The sequence below is a fragment of the Tauraco erythrolophus genome, chromosome 17 (assembly GCF_009769465.1).
Source record: "Tauraco erythrolophus isolate bTauEry1 chromosome 17, bTauEry1.pri, whole genome shotgun sequence".
In the NCBI taxonomy this organism is placed as follows: Eukaryota; Metazoa; Chordata; class Aves; order Musophagiformes; family Musophagidae; genus Tauraco; species Tauraco erythrolophus.
In genome coordinates, this window is record NC_141481.1 from 12,728,752 (window position 1) to 12,749,531 (window position 20,780).

Sequence of the window (20,780 nt, forward strand, 5' to 3'; positions counted from 1 at the left end):
AGGAAGTATTCCTACATTGAAACCAGCAGCTCAAGGTCAGTCTGAAGTTCCAGAAGAGGAGAGTAAGCCTGTATTGTGACAGCTTCAATCTTGGATCAAAATGCTAACATTCCCCCATGTCTGGGGATAGTTGGTTCTCTAAGTGTTACTCAAGCTCTATCTGCTGCTGAATAAAGACAAATAGGAAGCTGATGAAAATCACCCAAAAAAGAAAGGAAAAAAGCGTACTGCAATGACAACAACTTGTCATGGTAAGCCCATAATTGGACATTCTACATACACCTGGCAAAGAATTTCCCCCAAAACCTTAATAAATAAACATCAAATTCATTTTTCTTGTCACTTAGCAGGCGCATTCAATGAGGATTTTCCAGCTGTGGTTTTAGGCTGCTAAATTAATTGGGGTAGGAACTCTTCCTCTGCCTTTGAAATGAAAGCTGTAGCTTTATGAAGAGTGATTGTTGTCGGAGAGGTCTTTGGAAACTTCCCTTCTCATTTTCTGAATTTCACTGGAGGACAAAACGGCATTTTTATCTGCACAAGATCTGTTTGGAATATCCCTGGGAATGTCCCTTTAAGAGAGACTTTGGTTTGAATGTAAACTGCAAAAACACCATAAGGAAACAAAAAGCCTGGCTTGCAGCTGCCCTATTGTTTAGGGGGAGAGAAAACAGGGAGAGAGAGAAAATATGCTCTGTAATCACAATGCTTTTGAAAGAAAAAAAAAACCAGACACAAATCAAATACTTTCTTGAAATGCCAAAACAGGGGTCAGGTTGGTAAAATCCATGCTTTAGTCTCAGCCAAAATCCTTCACTGAAAAGGAAATCTGAATACCAAAGGGCAAATTTCTCAGATTAGAAACATCTTTACAGCAGTGACGCAAATTAAACGGGTCTTTCCAAGAAAAAGAAATTCCCCTTGTTTCCCAGTTCATTTTGAATAGATCATGGGCTTCTTTGTGCTTAGCAACTAACTCATATTTGGGTAAATAAGTGTACTAGTTCTACCGATTCTCAAATGACCACTCATATTCTGGAAGAGATGTCTACATGGTATCTGCTTTTGGCCAAGCCACAGTGCCATCATCTTGCCTTTGCGGTGTGATCCCTCTGCAGACTGCTGAAGCTGATGGAGATGTGGCTGCCCACCGCGGTGTGCTGCCATCTCCCTGTGCCTACGGGGCTGGGAGAGGGGGGGCCTGACTCTCCCAGTCCATCCCAGGACACACTACACTGCCTTTTACACAGAATGGAGGGGGCCCACTCAAAGCTCCTTCCTGTGAGTCAGCTGTGGGATGTTTTGAAGGGGGTTGAAAAATAAAGACCTGTCTGACCATGCTTATGCATCCTAAAAGTGCTGCTTCTGAATTGCCAGCTCAGAGAAGGTGGCTGGAGAGCTCCTCTGCCTCATTCCTGATGGCCTGGCACCTCATATTGGTACTCACTTCTGGGTAAAATGTGGCAGTAAATGTTTCCAGTACTGTCTGGAGGGATACAGGATCCTGGTGATATATGAAATTGGAAGAGGGGCAACTGAACTGACTCTAAAGATTAGGACTCAGACCATCAAACCCACAAACTAGGAGAACACAGCTTAAATAGCCTAGGATTTTAGAAAGAAAGGAATCCTAAACTTCTTAGAATTCTTCTGATGTGCTTTAGATCTTTTTGAGGGAGTAGTACAAGTCAGCAAAAAGTTTCTTGCCTCCTTTTTTCAAATAAATGGATTCATAAGAAAGTGGTCCCAGGAACTGAATGCTTTTAGGATCCCATCAAACATCATTAAGACTGCCAGCAACATTGTTCCTCCTGCAGCTCATGAGAAAATGGTGGTTTGAGACTCTGCTTCAAGCTTTTCACACTCAGAAATGTCTCCCCTATTTGTCTTTTAAAGTCCACAGCTCCTCTGTCAATAGGTGTCAATAAACGTGGTTGCTCCCGTCTCACAAAGAAAACTGCTGAGCTGAAAGTTGTCTGCTTCCAGTGCTTTCACCAACAGCTTTCTCTGTCTATCCTTGTGTTTTCTGAACTCGCCAGGGAAATCTGTGTTTTGTAAGAGCTCTGCCTACAGCAATTGGCCCTTTGTTAACTCTTTTTCCATCACTCTGGTTCTCCCATCTAACAGACACTGTGGGCAGGATGTGTCATGCAAAACTCTGCTACCAAGGCACTGGTGGCAGCAGAGAAAGTTGATACGCTCCCCAGCTGGCTTCTGGTGTCCACCAAACACAGTGGCACAGAGCTGCCCCCAGGCCCAAAAGGCATAGTCCACCACGGGGAACAAACTGGGCGTGGATGAAGTCTGGGGGCTTACCTGGGGAAGCGCTTGTACCACTGTGTCCAGGAGAGCTCGCATCCCGGTGGCCATTTTAAGCAGTTTCAGTACTACAATGAGAATCAAATCCTGGTCAGCAGGGCTGGGAAATATTTCAAGCAAAACCCATAAAGGAAATCTAGCTTCAGATCTCGTAGGGAGGGTTTACATCTCTCTTGCATCTATTCCTACAGATGGCAAGCTCACTGCATCCTGGCAAGGCCCGCAGAACATCTGAACATCTTGACTACTTCCCACACCAATTAACGTTAAGGACATCAGTAAGACAGACCAAAAGCCAGAAGAACTCCAGCAGGAAAACGGGAGAGTGATGAGGAGCTCTGATCCTCCCTTCTCCACCACCTCCCGCACTTGTCTGGTATCGGCATAAAAGGTCTTTGTTCCCAGGTTTGAATTAGAGCCCAGTCTAGGATGCCACTGGGAACACCCATGCAACCCCACCTAGCTTGTCTCCAAATTGACATTTTGCAGCCCCATCGCCTAACTGTTCTCCAGTTGAACTGAAACAGCAGGACTAGAAGAACAAATGGCCAAACCATTTCCTGACGTGTCTGGAGGGATGGCTGGAGACCTATGGAGCAGGCCGTACCTCTTGCTATTCTCAGCACCCGCATGATGCGTATTATCGTGGGATTGATGGGCAGTGCAGCATTCATCTCGATTTCCTCCAGCGTGATTCCCACAATTGATAAGAGAACTATGGCCAAATCCAGCTGATTCCACCTAATAGGCAAAGAGAGGAAGGACAACAACAACAACAAAAATCATTCACGGACAGACATCCAAGAGTGAAGAATTATCTGCTAATAACGAGCACAAGCAAATCCCAAATGCCTCTTCTCCCTCATATCTGGGCTCTTGGGCTTCTATGTGGTACAAAACCAACTGGCTGCAGCTGGCACAGCCAGCTTCTGAGCCACACGCTGCTGTAGGCTCTGACTGGGAAATGTCCCTATCGTCCCCCTGCTGTCCACTTGGAGCCACTCTCAGGGACATGATACTAGGCTGGAGGGGCCTTTGATGTGATACAACACAGCTGCTCCCATGTTATGTCACCTGTCTCTTGAATTACTCCGCTTGAGTATCTTCACTGATTTGTAGCCTAACTCTTGTAGAGGGCCTTCCACACCAGCACTAGACAGACAGTAAGATGTGAAGGAACTGTCTTTCCTACGCAATTTCCCGCAGAAGTAATATTGCTCATAGCAGCTTCCAACCACTCAGTCAGGATAAATGAAGCAAACAAGTTGATCTTGTGCAAAAGTGTGCAATCTTACCCTGCTCCCCAGCAAGACACCAGACCTGGCTCAATGTGAGGCAGAATAAGATCCATAGGTCTCTACAGCTGGGATCTGAAGGTGGTGGGACTGAACACAATTATTTCTGTCTCTGCCAAAGGCTTTACGAAGCCAGCAGTCTATCAAAGGACTGGTTTGGACTGCAAAGGAGACTTGTTCTGAGGAACTCTGTGACCTTAGGTTGCCAAAAATACTCTTTTGAGGACTGGATTGATGCTAACAGGTTGTGTCTGACCTCTAAGCTGAGCCGGTCAGACCTGCTGAAGAGGCAGATACTGGGGGAAGGAACGTATGTAGAATTTTGTAAGATTTCCTGAATTCCTTCTACAAAGCAGTACCAGCAGCTTTCAGAATTTTTAGTTCCTACACTATAAAGTTTGCACCCATGGAGAGACAGTCCTTCCTTGCACGCAGCATGTAGTACAACCATAGTAACGCTACATTTACCCAGTATCTGGGTTTGAAACTGGGTCAATATAGCTCTATCCCAAATGCACAGGAGTTTAAAATACTCTCACCTGTCCTTAAAGAACCTTCGGAAACCAAATGCCACCAACTTCAGAACTGCCTCGAACACAAAAACGATGGTGAACACATAGTTGCAGTACTTCAGGGCTTCATCCAGGGACTGAAAAGAGAGACACCAGTTAGACCAGTCCAAGCTATCCTTTCCGAGAGCCCTTGCAGAGGGACTGGCAGGCACAAGGGTGGCATAGGCACAGAGATGTAAGAAGTCAAGTCATAATAGCTTGCAGAGCTCAGTTACAAAACTGCACTAAAACACACAGCAAACGTCAAATAAAGCACTAGACACTGATGCAAACAAAATCTTCATCAGCACTAATACTAGTTGTGCTAAAAATGTCAAGAGCTATCAACCCTCCAACTTCAGTGCAAATCGTTTTTAGCCCCTCCCCGTCTAATAAAATTTACTTCTTCTGAACTGTGTAGCCTTGGGTAGAATCAAAGACTTGATGGATCATTTCTTTATTCCAGCACAGCAATCCTTAGGACAATGGCTTTGCTTAAAACACTCCGAAAAATAAATAATGTTGGAGATGAATTAAATCTGGCCTTCTTGAAAAATGTTACATGTCCAGAGCTGGGCAAAGTATGTCCATATTGGATGCAACGTTCACGTTCTCTATAGAGCTGCTCTCGGAAGCCAGGAATCTGCAGTGTTTATACTTGAAGATGATGAGTGTTTGTAATGGATTTCATTGGAAATGTAGGCCAACAATAGCAAAGGAATCTTGCTGGGACCTTAAAATAGATAGTTACAGGGTGAAACAGCTCTTTGGTTGGGTAGGGATTTGGGGAGAGGAGGGAGAGAAGGGGAATTTAGTTGAGTGCAGTATAGGTCCTTACAATAAAAAAATTATAACAGTGAATATCGGAACAGACACAGTTGGAAATAAAATGCAACAGAGGAGTCTGGAAAGCAACGTCTGCTTTGTTGACAGGCGATGTCTCTCCTCTGGAGTTTCTCCTCAGGAAAGCTCTCCTCATCACATCTGTGTGGTGACTGTGCTTTGCTGACCCCAGATATGTGGGATGACCGTGCACCAAATTTTTTTGGAACAAGAGCTGAAAGTTTTTCAGATGTTGGCATTCCTCACTGAGCTACTATCCCTATTTTTGTTCTAGTGCTAAAATAAAATGGCTACCTTAAAAGAATGTGGGACGATCTACTATTTCATCTAAAGCTCACTGCCCGAGCTTGAGTTCTTACATCCTTTATGATGGTTTGCATTCAGATTTACACCATCATGTTTTACATGACCATAAAACAAGTATCTACAAGACCTAATCTGGATAAATAACGTTTACATGCGAAACAAAGGCTGTTATGCAATGGAATTATGGGGGCAGAACAGCACACGGTCAGCCAGCGTAGAACACACACGTGTTACCCTGTGGCTTGATGCCCTTCTGGCTTAGCTTCCAAAGCCACTTGCAGCTTACCTGGTAGACCATGCAATACTAGAAAAGTAAACACTGAGCCTATAGCTCCGTGAATGATAATGTGATGGAAGACTAACGTATGTGACAAATGGACAGGCACTACGATTTATGCCACAGGTTTTCATGGGAAAGAAGGATTTTATGATACATAAAGAAGGGTTGTACTTAAGAGTCGGTCTATTCTAAATTCATTGAGGACCCTCACTTCAAGAAAGACATTGAGGTGCTGGAGTGTGTCCAAAGAAGGGCTATGAAGCTGGTGAAGGGTCTGGAGCACAAGTGGAGGGAACTGGGAGCGGATGAGGAGCGGATGAGGGAACTGGGGTTGTTCAGCCTGGACAAAAGGAGGCTCAGGGGAGACCTTATTGCTCTCTGCAACTACTCAAATGGAGGTTATAGCAAGGGGGGTGTCACTCTCTTCTCCCAAGTAACAAGGGATAGGACAAGAGGAAATAATCTCAAGTTGTGCCAGGGGAGGCTTAGATTGGGTATTCGGAAAAATTTTTTCACCAAAGGAAAGCATTGGAACAAGATGCCCAGGGAAGGGGTTGAGTCACCATCCCTGGAGGTATTTAAAAGATGGGTAGATGTGGTGCTGAGGGACATGGTTTGGTGGGAACTTGGCAGTGCTGGGTTAACGGTTGAACTCTATAATCTTAAAGGTCTTTTCCAACCTAAATGGTTCTATGATTCTATGAAAATAAACATTGCTTTGCATGCATTAACTTTGTGTTTGTACCTGTTAATGCAATATTCTAGAACCCTTGACTGTTTTACAGTTTGAGGGTCGGTCATGGCTGGGATCAGGAGATGAAACATTTGGATTAGTATTTTCCTAGTAAAAGTTTAGTTCACTCTCCATTAGCCTCATTCTCTGCGTTTTACGCAAGAACAGGGAAATCAAGCTTTTGGCTGAGGCGAGTGGCTCCTGAATGGTGGAGCTGGCCTGGAGTCAGACAGATTGCAATGTGGAGTCTGGAGCCTGCTGAGGCTTTTAAAGACCACAGAATGGTCCCAGGGAAGCTGGGCTGGCTGCAGACCTCACTGGTCAACGGTATCCCAAGGGAACAGCATATGGTCCTCAGGTCCTCTGCTACCCTACACTGCTGTGTTTCATGGCCAACACATTGACAGGTGGTCTTACCTTTGGCTGGTTGTAGTGCTCCATCGACATAGTGATGACATTGACCCCAATGATGAATGTGATGAAGAGGTCGAGATAGTGGCTGGTGCAGAGGGTGTGAATGTACTTCCGCGCTGGGGAATAGTCAGCATAGTAAGGCCTACGCTGGGCTTCTGCAGAAAAAGACAAAGAAAGGATACACAATGAATGCAGGCCCTGCTGCATGGTTGGCAACCACCACAACGTGGCCTGTGGGTCATGTCTTACACGCGTCTGGATGCACGGCGAAGCCTTTGGGAGAACTGTTTCAAGCAAGGCACATGAAATGGTCAAGAGCTTCCACCTAGCAGTGAGGTCTTCAAGAACTGTAGTGGGGTTCTCAGGCTCAGCCAAACCTCTTGCGCCTGCAGAAGGGACCTCCATAGCTTTGACAACCAGGTCCCTTTTTTCTCCCAAGTGTATCCTGTTCTTACTGCTCTGTCTCAGGCTAGAGGACAATCTCTTCACTTAATGGGACCCATGCCACAAACCAGGAAGGGTGAGAAGATGGAAATCAGACCCAAAGCCAAGAGAAAAGCTTCAAATCCAGCAAAGCTTCAACTCCTGTTTAGAGGAAGAGCTGAGAGCAGGTCTCATCATTCTGGAGTCTGATATGCATCTCTCCTAATCCTGCTGATGTCAGGCATGTTCCACATAAGCAAGAGAAGAACATAACCTGAGCTCAGTTTCTGTGAGAAGGCTTTTGGCGTATTTCAAAGGTCTAAGGAAAACCTAGCGATGCCTGTGGCAAAGTAGGACACATGCGTGAGGGTCAGTAGCACACAGGACAGCGTCAACAGCAACGGCACGGGGTGCTCAGCATTTGTCTTGACAAAGACTGTCAGCACAAGCTCCTCTGGAAACATAAGACCAAGGGCATGGTTGCACCTAAAAAACCATTCAGGCTACAGCCACGTGATTTTCACATCTCTGCCTCTGGTCACGACTCCTCCTTTATTCTCTTTGAAATGGGGAAGTTTTTGCACATGACCAAGTTCCTGAGGCTGTTCCAAGGAGAGTGTTTGGACACTGCCCTGAGACAGAGTTGCATTTACTGTGTGTGTCTCTCTGAAGTTAGACTGTGACCACAAGAAGGCTGTGGGCACTCGCACGGACTCAAAGTCTTTCCAAACTTAAGAAATGTAAATGTTCAAAGGGCAAACTTAAGGCCAAAGTCAGCATTACTGGGGATTTTGCAAGTGGAAGAGACGTGTTAGGTCATACCAAATCAGAGCAGGATTGTTCTTAACAGAGAGGGATTTTTTTGCAAATGTTTCTGAAAATGCAGCTTTAAATGCACAAGGAGCTGGGAAAAAGGAGTTGCCTCATCTTAAAAATAAGGAGGGAAATAGGTTCAAAAGTACTCAGTGACCCTCTAAAATACATTTTCCACTCCTCTCATCTTGCTAATATCTTTCAGATGGAGCGAGTCTTGAAACGTGGGTTTTTTTTTGATAGTGCAACCGATGGCAGATTAGAGTCGAAAACTCTAAAACAAATCGGATAAGGGGAAACTGAATCTGCTGCTCCCTTTCAACTATTTTTTTTTCCTGGTAGTTAAAAGTGGAGTGGAGGTATTTGAAAAACATTTCCTTCCGACTGGGGTCACCTAGACTTCGTTTTTCTGCCAATGGGTGTGGAAAAACAAGATGAAAGCAAACACAGTTGTTTTTAAATGCATTTTTCTGTTGCTTTCATGTGCCTTAGACCCACCAGTCATCTCGGACTGGCAGGGCTGCCTTTGCTACTGAGCTCAGCTGATCTTCTGGCATGTCTAAAAAATAATAATAAAAACATTGCAGTATAATATTTGTTAAAGTTTGTACAATGTAATTTCTTGTGTATTCAGGATTATGACATATTTTTTCTTTTGGAAATGTCTTCTTGGGAATGCAAAAAATCAGCTTGTTGGGAGGTCTGAGAATACTCCAAATGGTCAAACGTTATATTAAGGAACTATTTATTAATGACTGATAGTTGATTAATGGATCTCAGAACAACATTAGCAGTGATGGGCAGCATGTGAATATACTGGCTAGCAGCACGTAAGGAAAACAGGCTGTAGGTGACTGCAACTATACTCTAACGTGCCCAAATGCAGCCATTGATTAACTACTCAGCAAAAGATCAGCTGTTTATTATGTTTTATAAACTACTCATTTAATTCTAAAGCATAATCACAAGAAGACATTTTCCACTTTAAAGCCACTGAAGAGAAAACCTTCTAGGCTGCCCGCCAGTGACACAGCTCTCTTTACGTGGGCTGGATATCCAAACAGTACGGAGGAACCACCCAGCCCTACAGGTAGGTCTCCTGTGATTGTGTCTCAGAGGTCTGTGTCTGTTCCCTCTGCCAGAGCACAGCACTGGCTATGCCTGGTCAACCAGTTGCTCAGAAAACTTGGGATAGGTTTAACTTGAGCTGGGATGAGGGAGCTCTAGGAAATGCCTTACTCATTTAGGATGCACTACGTTCCTGAAGCCAGGTTAACAGACAGAAAGTAAACTTCTCCTGAGGGGACACACACAAGGACAGTGGGGGATAAAGTCGACAACACCTCGAAACACATGCAGCAGCACTGTCATGCTCAGTGCAGTAACCCATGCGATGTCCATTAGAGGAGATGCCGCTCATGCGAGGCCAACGGTAGTGCGCAGGGGTGTGCAGAAGGACAGGCCAGCTTCTGCTCTCGGCAACGCTGGTGTTGGGTCAGGACAATCCCGTGAAGGTGGAGGGGTTGCAGCAGGGTGAAAGCAGTGAGAGATCAGCCACACAGCTTCACTGCAGCTCTGACCCGCTCCGAGCAGGAGGGAGGCTGCGTTTCGGAGCTCCAAGGCCCCCAGCTCTGCTGGGTCACTGTTCATTCCCAGTCCCTTTAGGAACAGTGGTTTTACTTCAGTCAACAGCACAGCAAGCAGCTCTGGCCTCCTTTCAGTTCAGATACACATTTTTACCTCTTAGTGAAAACATACTGTGTTGTCCTCCCCAGTTTGGGTGTAAGTGTTCACTGCGTACACCTACTGCTACAGCCTGCTCAACCAGAGATGTGGGGTCTGCAGGAGAACCTGTATGAGGAGAACCGTGGGCCATGGGGATGTGGGCACAGCCAATGGGGGAGATCTAGTGCATCATTAATGCAGGCAAAATGTAACCTGTGCCTGGTTTCTCCAGGGAAATGGTTTCTGGGATGAGACTCCAATCAGCCAACTGGCAGACTTACATCAAACGCAGACAAGTATCCCTTCAGTTGCAGCTGATGGTTTGAATTGGTGGAAATGCAGGAGGGAAAGGAGAAACCATCAAACACATACAAAAGGAAAACTGCAGTCCTTTCTCACCCCCATTTCTAGATGTTGGCTAACGCTTGAATCTCACCTCTCTGAAGAGTATTTAAACTTCTTTGCTTGTGAGTCTGCTGACATGAAAATTAATGAAGCACTGTCTCCTAGCTTAAAAGCATTTAGGTTGGCATTACGATTGCCAGCTACAGCTTCTCCATTATTCTCCTCTGCATGAAACATTAGAAAGCCCTAATGGGTTTATATGCATGCTTGGCACAGAGTAGCTCTGTACCTGCAGCTGCCTGGAAAAATATACAAGATGGTTTGATAATTCCCTAGTTGGAAATACTAAACACTCAGATACGCAGTGCCCAAAATTTTAGTTACAGCTCAAATGTTTCTGCTGGATACAGAGATGGTTGTGGCATTGAGAGGACAGACTAATTTAAATACCACTGTGTGCTGCCCACAATTGTTCATCTCTAGAGAGAAAGGCTTACAGTCAGTGCTCTGAAAGGCATCTCTGCTGGGTCTTAGAACTGGCCTCTTCCCTCTACGATGCCCAGACGCTCAGCTCCATGTTAGGAGATGCCTCAGAGCAGCACAGCTGTGGCCACACTCCTCTTGTACAGAGTGGGAATCAGGAAAGAGCATTTGCCTTTTCTCAGTTCTCAGTTTTTAGGGTCTTCCCAGGGACCAGTGACTCGGTGACACTACTGAAAGGCACTCTCTGCCCCCCAGCTAGGGCCTCCCCTGGGCTGTGTCAGGCATTTCCAGCTTTTCCAGCATTGCCCGCATTGCTTTCGGCACACGGTGTCACCCAGACCTCGCTTCCAGCCTTTGAAGCCCAGGGTACTGCCCGTGTTTGACCCAATGTCATGCTCTGCTCAGCGGGCCAGGGGCTGCTGGCTTCACAGCAGACACAGGCACGTTGGATTCAGCCCCAGATCCTGAACGCAGAGGAGATCAAGCTGATCCATGTGGTTTTAATAAAAAACTTGAACCCGAGGAGGCTGGTTTCAGTCTATGTCTTCTGAGAACCTCATTAAAAGGTTAGGAGCTGCAGGATTATTAAATTACACTACCCTTATTTACATAGTAGATATAGTGGATGGAGGTAGTAGTGACTGCGTCAGAAAAATATTCTAGTTTATCTTGAATTTTTACCTTCTATGCCATGCAGTTCTGCCTTTAGAATCACAGAATGGTTTGGGTTGGAAGGGACCTCAAAGATCATCTAGTTCCAACCCCCCTGCCATGGGCAGGGAAATTCTCCACTACACCAGGTTGCCCAAAACCATATCAACCCCCCTGTCCTCTCTTCTCATGTTAGCAGAGTTAACTGGCAAACCCAGGGTCTTCTTTCGGCGCTGGCCCTGGCCTCAGAGGAGTTTAGTGCAGCCCGGCTGTGCTGGCACGGCAGCACTTGCTGACACGTTGGGTCCATGAGGCCCGTTGCTGGTGCCTCAAGTGATGCTCGTCCCAGGAGCAGTGACAGTCAGGGCACACCGACAAGGGGCATGCGGTGTCACCCTGTCCCAATCCCTTCATGAAAGTGGCCCTCAGATGAGAAACAATAAACTTTTTGGAAAGGTCTGAGGTGTCTGACAGCAGAGACACAAGCTGAGAGGGATCTTCCTGCCAGGCTCCTGAAAAGTACCCCAAAACAGACACATGATGATTCCCCATCCCACTTGTGTGGGGTCTGATGAAGGAGCTGTGTCCTGCTGTAGCGCTGTATCCTCCACAGAGCAATCCCTCTGCCAGGCTCGCAGCTCTGCACACAGGGTCCAAATCCTCAACCCAGCCTGCAAAGCCTGGGATTTGTACCCAGAGCCGGCTCGGATAGGACCATCCAGGCACTGACAAACTGAGGCTTACCCCATTTCCAGGCCTGAGCCCAAGCCTACTATGGCTCAACGGCACGTTTCTGTGTGTGCAGGTACCTACAGATGCCCAAAGACCTCAGTACACAGAAACACTCACAGGGTTGCTACGCACAGAGGACATTATGGACAGGAGACAGGACACAACGACAAGATGCCATGCAGACAGGGTGAGTCCAGATGGATGGGTGTTGCTCTGACAATACATCTGCTAGCTCTGCTGGATTTTAATCTTGTTAACAGCCCTAATTCTTCCTCCCCTTATGGTCTCTTCAGGCCAAAGGCTAGAAATGGCAACTGGAGTAAAAGCAGGGTTCTCTACTAGACTCCCCAACGTAGGCTCCTTGCTCCTCTGCAGAATCACTGGTCTCCTGTGCCCACCCTGCCCTGTGGGGACTGGTCTCTCACCTGCTCCTCCGTATGGGTGAGACACACAGCGCTGGGGCACGTGGAAAGCTGGCCAGCCCACCCTCTCTGTGCAGCACCCCATGCCTGCACGTGCACACAGACATTTCCCCCGGAGACTCTGCCACGCACGGCGCCAGCAACATCTCCCATCTTTCTGAGTCTGCCACGTTTTTTCACCAAATCCATCATCTTCTACATTACCCAGGAGATGAAAACTCCTCCCATTTAAATTAAAAAAAAAAAATCCATTAAAATGTAAATAGTAATCTTCCAAAATGTGTATCAGATATTTGATTTCACCTCGTTAACGATGCAAATTTGGATGCCAAGCTGTCCATGCTGAACAGAGGCAGGTAGGAGACCTCAGAGCCAGACGATCTGAGGTAACCTCCTGGAAGCCCAGCACATGGCCAAACGTCTAGCCTCTCAGTTGCTATATTGGACTTGATCATCTTCCAGAAAGCTGTCCTCCTCCCTCTGCGCTCTCAGTGAAATGTTACAACCCACATCTGCGCGATGCCTGGCTCTGCGGTCTGAAGTGTCTCTTTGACTCTGTCCTTTGAGATAGCTGGATAAAGAGGGGCAAGGCAACAGAGTCCATCACTTTGACAAGGACTGGCTCTTTTCGGTGTCTCAGCAGCGAGACACAAACAGGCTTGTAATAAGATTTACTTACTAATCAGGCACAGCAACTGGCTGTGGTTAAGCTATCCCTCCTTACCTGTGCCCCAGTCTGTTTTCTCTAAGGATGCTTAATGTTCTATGTTCTTTGTAAATAGACTTCTTTTTTTTTTTTTTGCGTATAAACTTTAAGTTTATCTGAATGTCTTGGGTCAGCACATTAGTGTAGAAATACTGCACAAGCAGGAGGACTCCTGAAAGCCTGAAACTGATTTCTCTTATTGTGCTGGAAATGCTGCCTTCAGGATTTCCACTTCTAATCCTAGCTGGAATCTCAAACTCAAAAACCAAAATGGCAAAAGGGAAATGAAATTGCATTTGAACTCTTCTAAATCTCTGCAGAGATGCAGTGTCTGTTTGCAGCTGGCTAGTTTGATCCAGATTTCATTCTAACCCAGGTACTTAACTCACAACTAGCTAAAATGAAATGGGCTTGGCCTTCACTGTGGCGTCAGGTCAGTCTGTCGTTAAGGCTCTGTGGAGACCATGGTGCAGACATTTAGTGCTGAGGTCTCCCATGGCTCTAACAAAGAGGACCGTAAGAGCAGGAGAGGAGCTGCGAGGGATACAGCTGCCTGCCTTCTGACTCAAGCGTGGATGGATGGATGGATGGATGGAGGAAATTGGCTGGAGCTTCTACTAGCAAAGCCTCTGACTGCTACGTCCTTAGAGCCAGGCAAAAGACTATTCGATCCAACTGCAGCTGAAAACGGATACCTGTGGCTTGGTGTTTGGGAGACAACTAGCCATTTGTCACAATGAGATATCAGGTCCTCACAGGAGATTGATTATACAGGGCAGCACGGGGCTAGGCAAAGAGCCACAGGACTGCTGCGGCAAGCAGAGCCAGGAGCACTCAAGCCCTATCCCTGACTAAGCTCGTCTTTGATTACAGTGGCCAAGCCATGCTCCCTCACTTATTCTAAAAAACGCCTGCCAGCATCTAACGCAGGCTATCCGTGTTCTCTAAAACTGGCTGGGAAGTCGCTGTGGCTGGTTTCCTGGCAGTTTCCCTGGGAACACCTGCCAGATGCTATAGGCAGCTTGTCTCTGGTGGAACCTGCCAAGGAGCAGCGGAGGTGCGAATTAATACATGAGAACCTCTGGGAAGGTTTAGGTTAGGAAAGGAGCACAAGCTCAGGTGTTTTTCTGGTCTGGTTTGATTGTCCCTACTAGATCCACTAAGAAGCAGATTTCAGCTAAAGGCCTTCCGTTGCACCCTAAGGGCCCTGCGTCTGGCCAGTATTTCCATGTCAACTGTTTGCAAGGACAAACTGAGTCCCAGCACATTGCTCACAGTGAAGGAAACCCCCGGCCTGTGATGGGGCAAGCATCTCTTGTAATGGACATCTTCTGGAGAAGAATTTTGTGGACAGCCCCATCTCGAGGCTGCATTCCTCTCCCCAGGGCTGTCGGTTTGTTCATGCCCTCATGCAGCATGTTTGTGGCATGCAGGGCCATGCGCTAGGGCTCTAAAAAGCATCGCACTTATTTTGTCTGAGAAAAGAATGAATGAATCAAACCATCACCAGATGCAAGCGGCACGTTAAGCCCCAGGGCTGCCCTCGGGACTGGCCTTCACGCGCACAGCAAGCATTGCAGCTGTTTACTCGCTGCATCCCTCAGTCATGCCACAAGCTCCCGCTCGGTGCTTGGGACACTTTTGCCTTGCAGAGCATGACAGAGGACTCTGCTTGGAGGAGGATTTTCTCCCCAGCCAAGTAAACAGGTAATGCTTTACATCAGGCTTGTAGAAGACAATTCAAGGGTGTTGGCAACCCAAGACTTAAGGTACCGTCAAAGAGGTAATGAAGCAAAACAGCCTCTTGAATCCCATGGAAACAAAACCGAAGGAAAACGAAAGTCTTGCTTTGGGAGCAGGCAGGGCTCAGAAAGATTTTGGTTTGTAATGCAGTCTACCGACCAGACAGGTATATCTCCTTACTCCTGCGCTTTTTCTCCAAGCGTCTCAGCCGCTTCTCCTCCCGACGCCGGGCCTCCTCCGCCTCCTGGTGCTGTCGGCACTTGTGAAAGTTCTCCACCACCACCCCCACAAACATGTTGAGCACGAAGAAGCTGACGATGAGCAGGAAGGAGATGAAGTAGAGAAGCATCCAAGGGTTGTGGTTCTGGATGGGCTGGTGAGGTGGGGAATTAAAAACAAGAGAGAAGAGAAGCGGCGTAGATAAGATGTGTGCAAGTCAGGATATTGGGCACTCTGTAGCACCACGACAGCACAGTACACTTCTGTGGGGAGGAGGAAAGGGCTTGGAGGAGATAGGAAATTTTTTCCAAAACAGTTTCCTCTTATTCACTTTCTCACTGACTAGAATTTTATTTTTTTTGTAAAACTTATCCTAGCCTTCGTAAGTTGGCTTACAGGATTTAAGTATTTTGGCATTTATCATTTATTTCATATAGCTTAAGATAAATTCAGTGGATGTGCATCATCCCACCTGAAAGATCATTTTAGTTAGACAGGCTCCAGCTTTTTTTTTTTGAGATATGGACTCATGGTTAATGTTTCTCAGCCGTTATAAGATCTTCAGAAACAGGGGAAAATTAAGTACAAAGTATTACTCTAGCTACAATGGGGTACTACACATCTAAGACTCTTGACTTTCCTTTGCAAACGCCACATAATACACAAACTTAACAACGTCTCTTTCATGACATCCTTGGTTGTTTCCCATCTCGTGCGAGTTCGCTTGTATTCATCATGCCTTCTGTGAAGCTACAGTGTAATGGCATGTGTGGCCTCCTCAAGTTCCAATTAAAAACCCTATCAGTGCTTGTTTGTGTATGACATGGGGTGCAGCCACTGCAAAAGCTACTCAGTGGAAAACAAAAACACTTCATAGCCCAATGGGCAGTCAGGACCTCAAGGAGGTCCTATAGCTCTGCTCTTCCCCGAGACTTCAAAAATCACCACAGTCATCTAGCCATGAGACTTCTGAGAGCAACACATCTGGACTCTGCAGTACACTTACCTGTTGGTCAATACCCACGGCATCCAAACCATCGTACATGATGTTCACCCAGCCATCTTTGGAGGAGAGGACAAACAAGGACATGAGAGCCTACGAGAAAACAAACAAACAGAAAAGATTGGTCTTGCAATCTTGGTCCATACATGAGAGACTGCATGCAAAAGCTTTAAGACAGCACTCTCCTACAAATAAGGAGCTGTATAACCCTAGGAAGTCTGGCTGCAAGAGATCAAGAGGTGACCTGATCCATTTTTACCCAGTTAGGGTTGCTTCTGGTAGATGAAAGCCTACCTCATTCCTGGAAACTTCCAATGACAGAGGTTCCACACCCTCCTCAAGGAATATATTTTAAGTGCTCATCCTTTAAAAACTGGTACAGAAAATCCCCACAATGAGGACTTTACCTGTCCCAAATTGTCAAAATTATACTTCCGCCGAACCCATCTGTAGTGTGCATTAGTGCAGTCAGTCTTCGTAGTGATGTTCTTCACATCAGGACCATCACAGTAGTAGAACTTGCCTTTAAAAAGCTGTATTTGAGAAGCAACGAGAAAAAGAAAAAACAAAAAAAGCAGCAGCTTTGGAAAGTCTGTCCCCTGATTTATCTTTCCCCCAGTAGAGCTGTTTGCCAAGTTCAAATTCTTTTCCTTTCCTTCCAGCTCAGATACCTGTCTTAACACACACGGCAGGAAAACAGCCCCAGTGAAACTTCAGGCCCTGAAGAATCGTTGTGTATTGCCTCAGACACAGAAGGAAGGTGATCCTGCTCTGTCTTGTTGGAAGGATAACAATCTGCCCTCTGAGGAAGAGCTATTATATACATCCTAGCACACAGAGCTGGGAGGGATCTTGGTAGGAGAAGGAAAAGACAAATTCCCACCAGGCAGGCTTAGCTGGTGCTGTGCTGTTCATTAGGGAGCTCTGCTCTTCTCATCCTGAGGACTTTACAGTGAGCAGATGCCAACCCCACCCCGGAACATCTCTTCTACGGCCTGGCTCTTTCCTAACACCTAACTGAAATCTTCCTTTGGAGAGATTTAAGCTCATTACTTCCACTTTAACCCCAGGTGGTGAGAAAAACAGCTTCTCTTTTGCAGCAGTCACTTACAGATGGCTATGGTGAGGGAAATACTCTACCTGGACCCCTAAAATCCCAAAGATAATGAAGAAAGCGCAGCAGATGAGAACAATATTCCCAATAGGCCTCAAGGAGGAGATCAAGGTTTCTACCACCAGCTTCAGACCTGGAGCTCTGCTGATGACTCTGGAAAAAATGACAAAACAATAAAGCCTTTAATTTTTTTGCATGCCCTGTTATTATATGGTTGCTTTACCTCCTCTGCTTGTTCTGCAGTAAAGCTAACACAGCCCTCCTCTACCTGCAGGCAGCATTTGTGACTTGTCAATCTGTGACTTGTTTGGACAACCAGAACATTCACAGTCATATTAGATGGAATTAAAAAAGCATAAGACAAGCTGCCAGCTGGGTGTTGGGCAATTGCTTACTAGTAACGGTGAGGAGAGGACACTCTCTACAGGCAGCATATCACAGAGGTTCCCACTACAAGGCTATTTGTACCGCAGACCAAAGAGCTGATCTCCTCTGAGGTCTCTCTGATCCAAGTTGAGGAGCACACAGAAGGCAGGAGCCTGCTTCCTAACACAACATGTGCAAACACCTTCACAGTGGTACTAGGGAGTGTGTCTTGTCCTCTTTCTATAGGCATAAGTGCTCAGCTGCCCTACTGGCCTGGGCCCCACGACAACTTTCCAAACAAAGTAATTTCAATTTGTTTCCTAATTAGTTCCTGAACTGACTCTTAGCCCACAGGAACTTGTGATCAACAGCTCCACAGCCAAAGGGTCATCCCATTAAACAGCAGCTTGCTGAGAGGCCATGAGAGGCCAGGCATGCTCTGAGCACGGTCTGAAGCAGCTTTTGGGTATTATGGAGAACAAGTCCTTTCCTTTCCTGTATGAGTGCCTGGAGAATGGCTCTCCCATGGGCATGTGAAAAATGTGTTTGCACACGTAAGTGTAACTAGCCCAAGCAAGATTTTCTGGGAAAGCGGGTGTTTTGACTGAAAAACATCAAAGCTTTTTTTTTAGGAGGGGCCTGTAGAGGGGAGAGGGTACGAGTCCTTGCAGGGAGCCTGAGCTTGCACGGCTAACGATGCTTTCATGCCTGCCAAACACGGAGAAGAGAGCAGAGCTGTATGCTGCAGGGACAAAGCATTTCAGCAGGGTCTTGTTCGGCAGCAAATAACGTGGCAGTCTGAACTGCACCTACAAAGTGTTAGGAGTGGTCCCTGGAATAACCCTAGAAGGGTCTGTGATAAAAGAAGCCGTTGTGAGCGCTGATGAATTCCTCTCTATTAATAGGATCTGGCCTAGTTATTCTCCAAGACCAATTCCCTTTTTTCCCCCTGTACATTTACTTACGAACCGCCTATGCCCTGATTTCGGTTCCTAGATATGTGTGTTAGACAGGTGCCCCGAGGTGCTGCCAGGCCAAGGCTTGTCCAGGGCCAGAGTGGCTCCTGGTGAGCCAGCACTGCAAGGGGACCCCAATGCCACCAGCAGAACAGAGCAGGGGAGCAAGAGAGGAGACACGAACGCTCACAAAGCTACTTGTCACTAAGGAAATACAGAGCAGCAGACAAATAGCTGTTGTTCTTGTGGTCGTGAACCTAAACAATATTGCCTCTTCCTATTACTCTCATAAGCAAGCAGCTTTTCATCAGAAAGCCTAGAGGTCTCAGGAGGAGCCGGTCTTATTTCCCCTGAAATTTCATGAAAAAAGGCTTGTGTTTCTTGCCAAGCGGGCTGGAAATAGAACTGGAGCCGTGAGCTGATAAAAATCCCCCAAGCATTAACACTCTTTGTTATTGCATAATCGTAAACAAAACACAAATTCTTTTTATTCCTTTTCTCAAATACTGAAAGCGTCTCCCCTTCCTCTTCCTAGCTGAGAGCTACATTGTTTTGCAGTAATGTTAGATATGCAGGCACAGAAGAGCAGGTATAGGCGCTGGAGCTTATCAAATTATTGTCAGCACCTGTTCAATTGCAAATTTTCTCCCAGCCAACGCGACCTCTTTGCTTGGGAACGACCCTGAGGTTGTGCGGTTTAACGAGGAGCCAGACTGATTTGTGAAGGAGTGATAAAAATGCAGCGTGGAGGAGGCATTCACTGCACTAACTGCCTGACTACGATAACACCTCTCACTCCAAACTCCATCCGCTCTTTCCCATACTGCAGAAGATGAATTATATTATAACTCATTTCACTGTTTTCAAACAGTTTCACTAGATAAGAGCTCCCCAAAGATGATTCTACCCATACTGTGTTTCAGCTTTTTGTGTTACTAAACAAGACCTTGATGGATTACGTGCATTTTTTCAAACTCCTTGATCTATCAACACAGAGAAAACTCAGCCACCCTATCAGTGAACGTACCGGAGAGGTCTCAAGGTCCGCAGAAGTCTCAAAACACGAAGGACACCTAGGATCTTAGCTCCGCCTGCTGATGCCATGGAGACAATAATGTCAATGATAGACACAAAGACCAGGACTCCATCCAGGACATTCCAGCTGCTCTGCAGATAGGTGTTCTCCCCAGAGAAAAAGCCAAGAGCTACCACCTACAGCCAGAAGAAGAGAGACATTTAAATCTTCACCCAGATCATAGCTATGTCATGTTCTGGCCTTTGCCTGGCCTCACTGAAGGCCATGGGAGGAAGATGTAACTACCTTAACCATCATTTCAGCCACAAAGATTGCAGTGAAGATGTAATTAGAAACACTTAGGAATATCCTTTCCTGTAAAACACAGAATAACAAAAAGAGGTAAGTTATTTAAAGGCGTTAGAAAACAATCATCTTTCATCTTGCAGGGTCTTACCCTGACAGTCTAAGATCTGGATGCTGGATCAAGGAAGAAAAAGACTCAGGGACTCACTGTGCTGTGTGGGTCTATGTCTGGTCGCTCCAGTGCTATAGTGATGCAGTTGAGAAATATGAAGACCAGCACCACGTGATCAAACATTTTGTGAGCAATGACCTTCTGGCACATCACTCGGAACCTGAAGAAAAGGTGGGGAGAAAAATATCCTTCAGATGTTTGGGTCAGCAAGAGACTCCCACCCGAATGGCACATCCTCAAAAGCCTTCAGCAGCTGTGCTACCAGCATCAGCCCAGGTGGTGAGCTAGTCTCTCCACAAGCTTCAGCCTTCATTATCAACGCAGTAAACAAGGTGTAATAACACCTATTATTAATGCTGGTTAAACCACCCTTCTTCCTAGACAGGCATGGAGTGAACCATGCAGCAATTCTGCCCACATTAACAGAAAAAGTTACCTAAAAATCAGGAATTGGATTTCTAAAACTCTCAGTGCTTCTACACCAGAGAGGGATTTTTCTCAAGGGAAGGCTGGCTAGAAATGTAGTATTCCATCACCACAAAAATCTGGTGGGCTAGCATTTCCCTGGGATTTCTTACCGATTCTGTGGGGAAAACAAGTAGAGGGACCAGTCTTCATGACTCTTGCACCACTGTGGTTTGTAGGGCTCCAGGACTTTACGAATCCGGTAGCAGTAACTCTGGATAGAAAAGAAGAAACACCTTTTCTTCCTCTTTTATTTTCCTGCCTCTTCAACTTTCACAGTCCTTTTGTGAAAGGGGGCAGTACATGGCAACTCATAACGCCTGCAGGCACTCACGGCTTTTGGGACAGAGATCCCAATGTCTGTCGCAGACATTGTCACA

General features: G+C 46.3%; 1 protein-coding gene across 4 annotated transcripts in view; it reads right to left on the minus strand.

The window, feature by feature from the left end:
- The window catches only part of CACNA1H (calcium voltage-gated channel subunit alpha1 H), a 249,580-nt gene that overhangs the window by 20,517 nt on the left and 208,283 nt on the right, over positions 1 to 20,780 (minus strand). For 3 of the 4 annotated variants that reach the window (XM_086622219.1, XM_086622222.1, XM_086622221.1), the window contains 12 exons: positions 20,514 to 20,614; positions 19,972 to 20,095; positions 19,764 to 19,832; positions 19,470 to 19,654; positions 17,147 to 17,273; positions 16,414 to 16,539; positions 16,010 to 16,099; positions 14,944 to 15,157; positions 6,745 to 6,896; positions 4,154 to 4,263; positions 2,927 to 3,060; positions 2,317 to 2,387 (listed from right to left, as the gene is read on the minus strand). In XM_086622219.1, coding sequence (XP_086478345.1) covers positions 2,317 to 2,387; positions 2,927 to 3,060; positions 4,154 to 4,263; positions 6,745 to 6,896; positions 14,944 to 15,157; positions 16,010 to 16,099; positions 16,414 to 16,539; positions 17,147 to 17,273; positions 19,470 to 19,654; positions 19,764 to 19,832; positions 19,972 to 20,095; positions 20,514 to 20,614 — 1,503 coding nt within the window. The remainder of the gene's footprint in view (positions 1 to 2,316; positions 2,388 to 2,926; positions 3,061 to 4,153; positions 4,264 to 6,744; positions 6,897 to 14,943; positions 15,158 to 16,009; positions 16,100 to 16,413; positions 16,540 to 17,146; positions 17,274 to 19,469; positions 19,655 to 19,763; positions 19,833 to 19,971; positions 20,096 to 20,513; positions 20,615 to 20,780) is intronic. The other variant, XM_086622220.1, reaches the window with a different exon arrangement.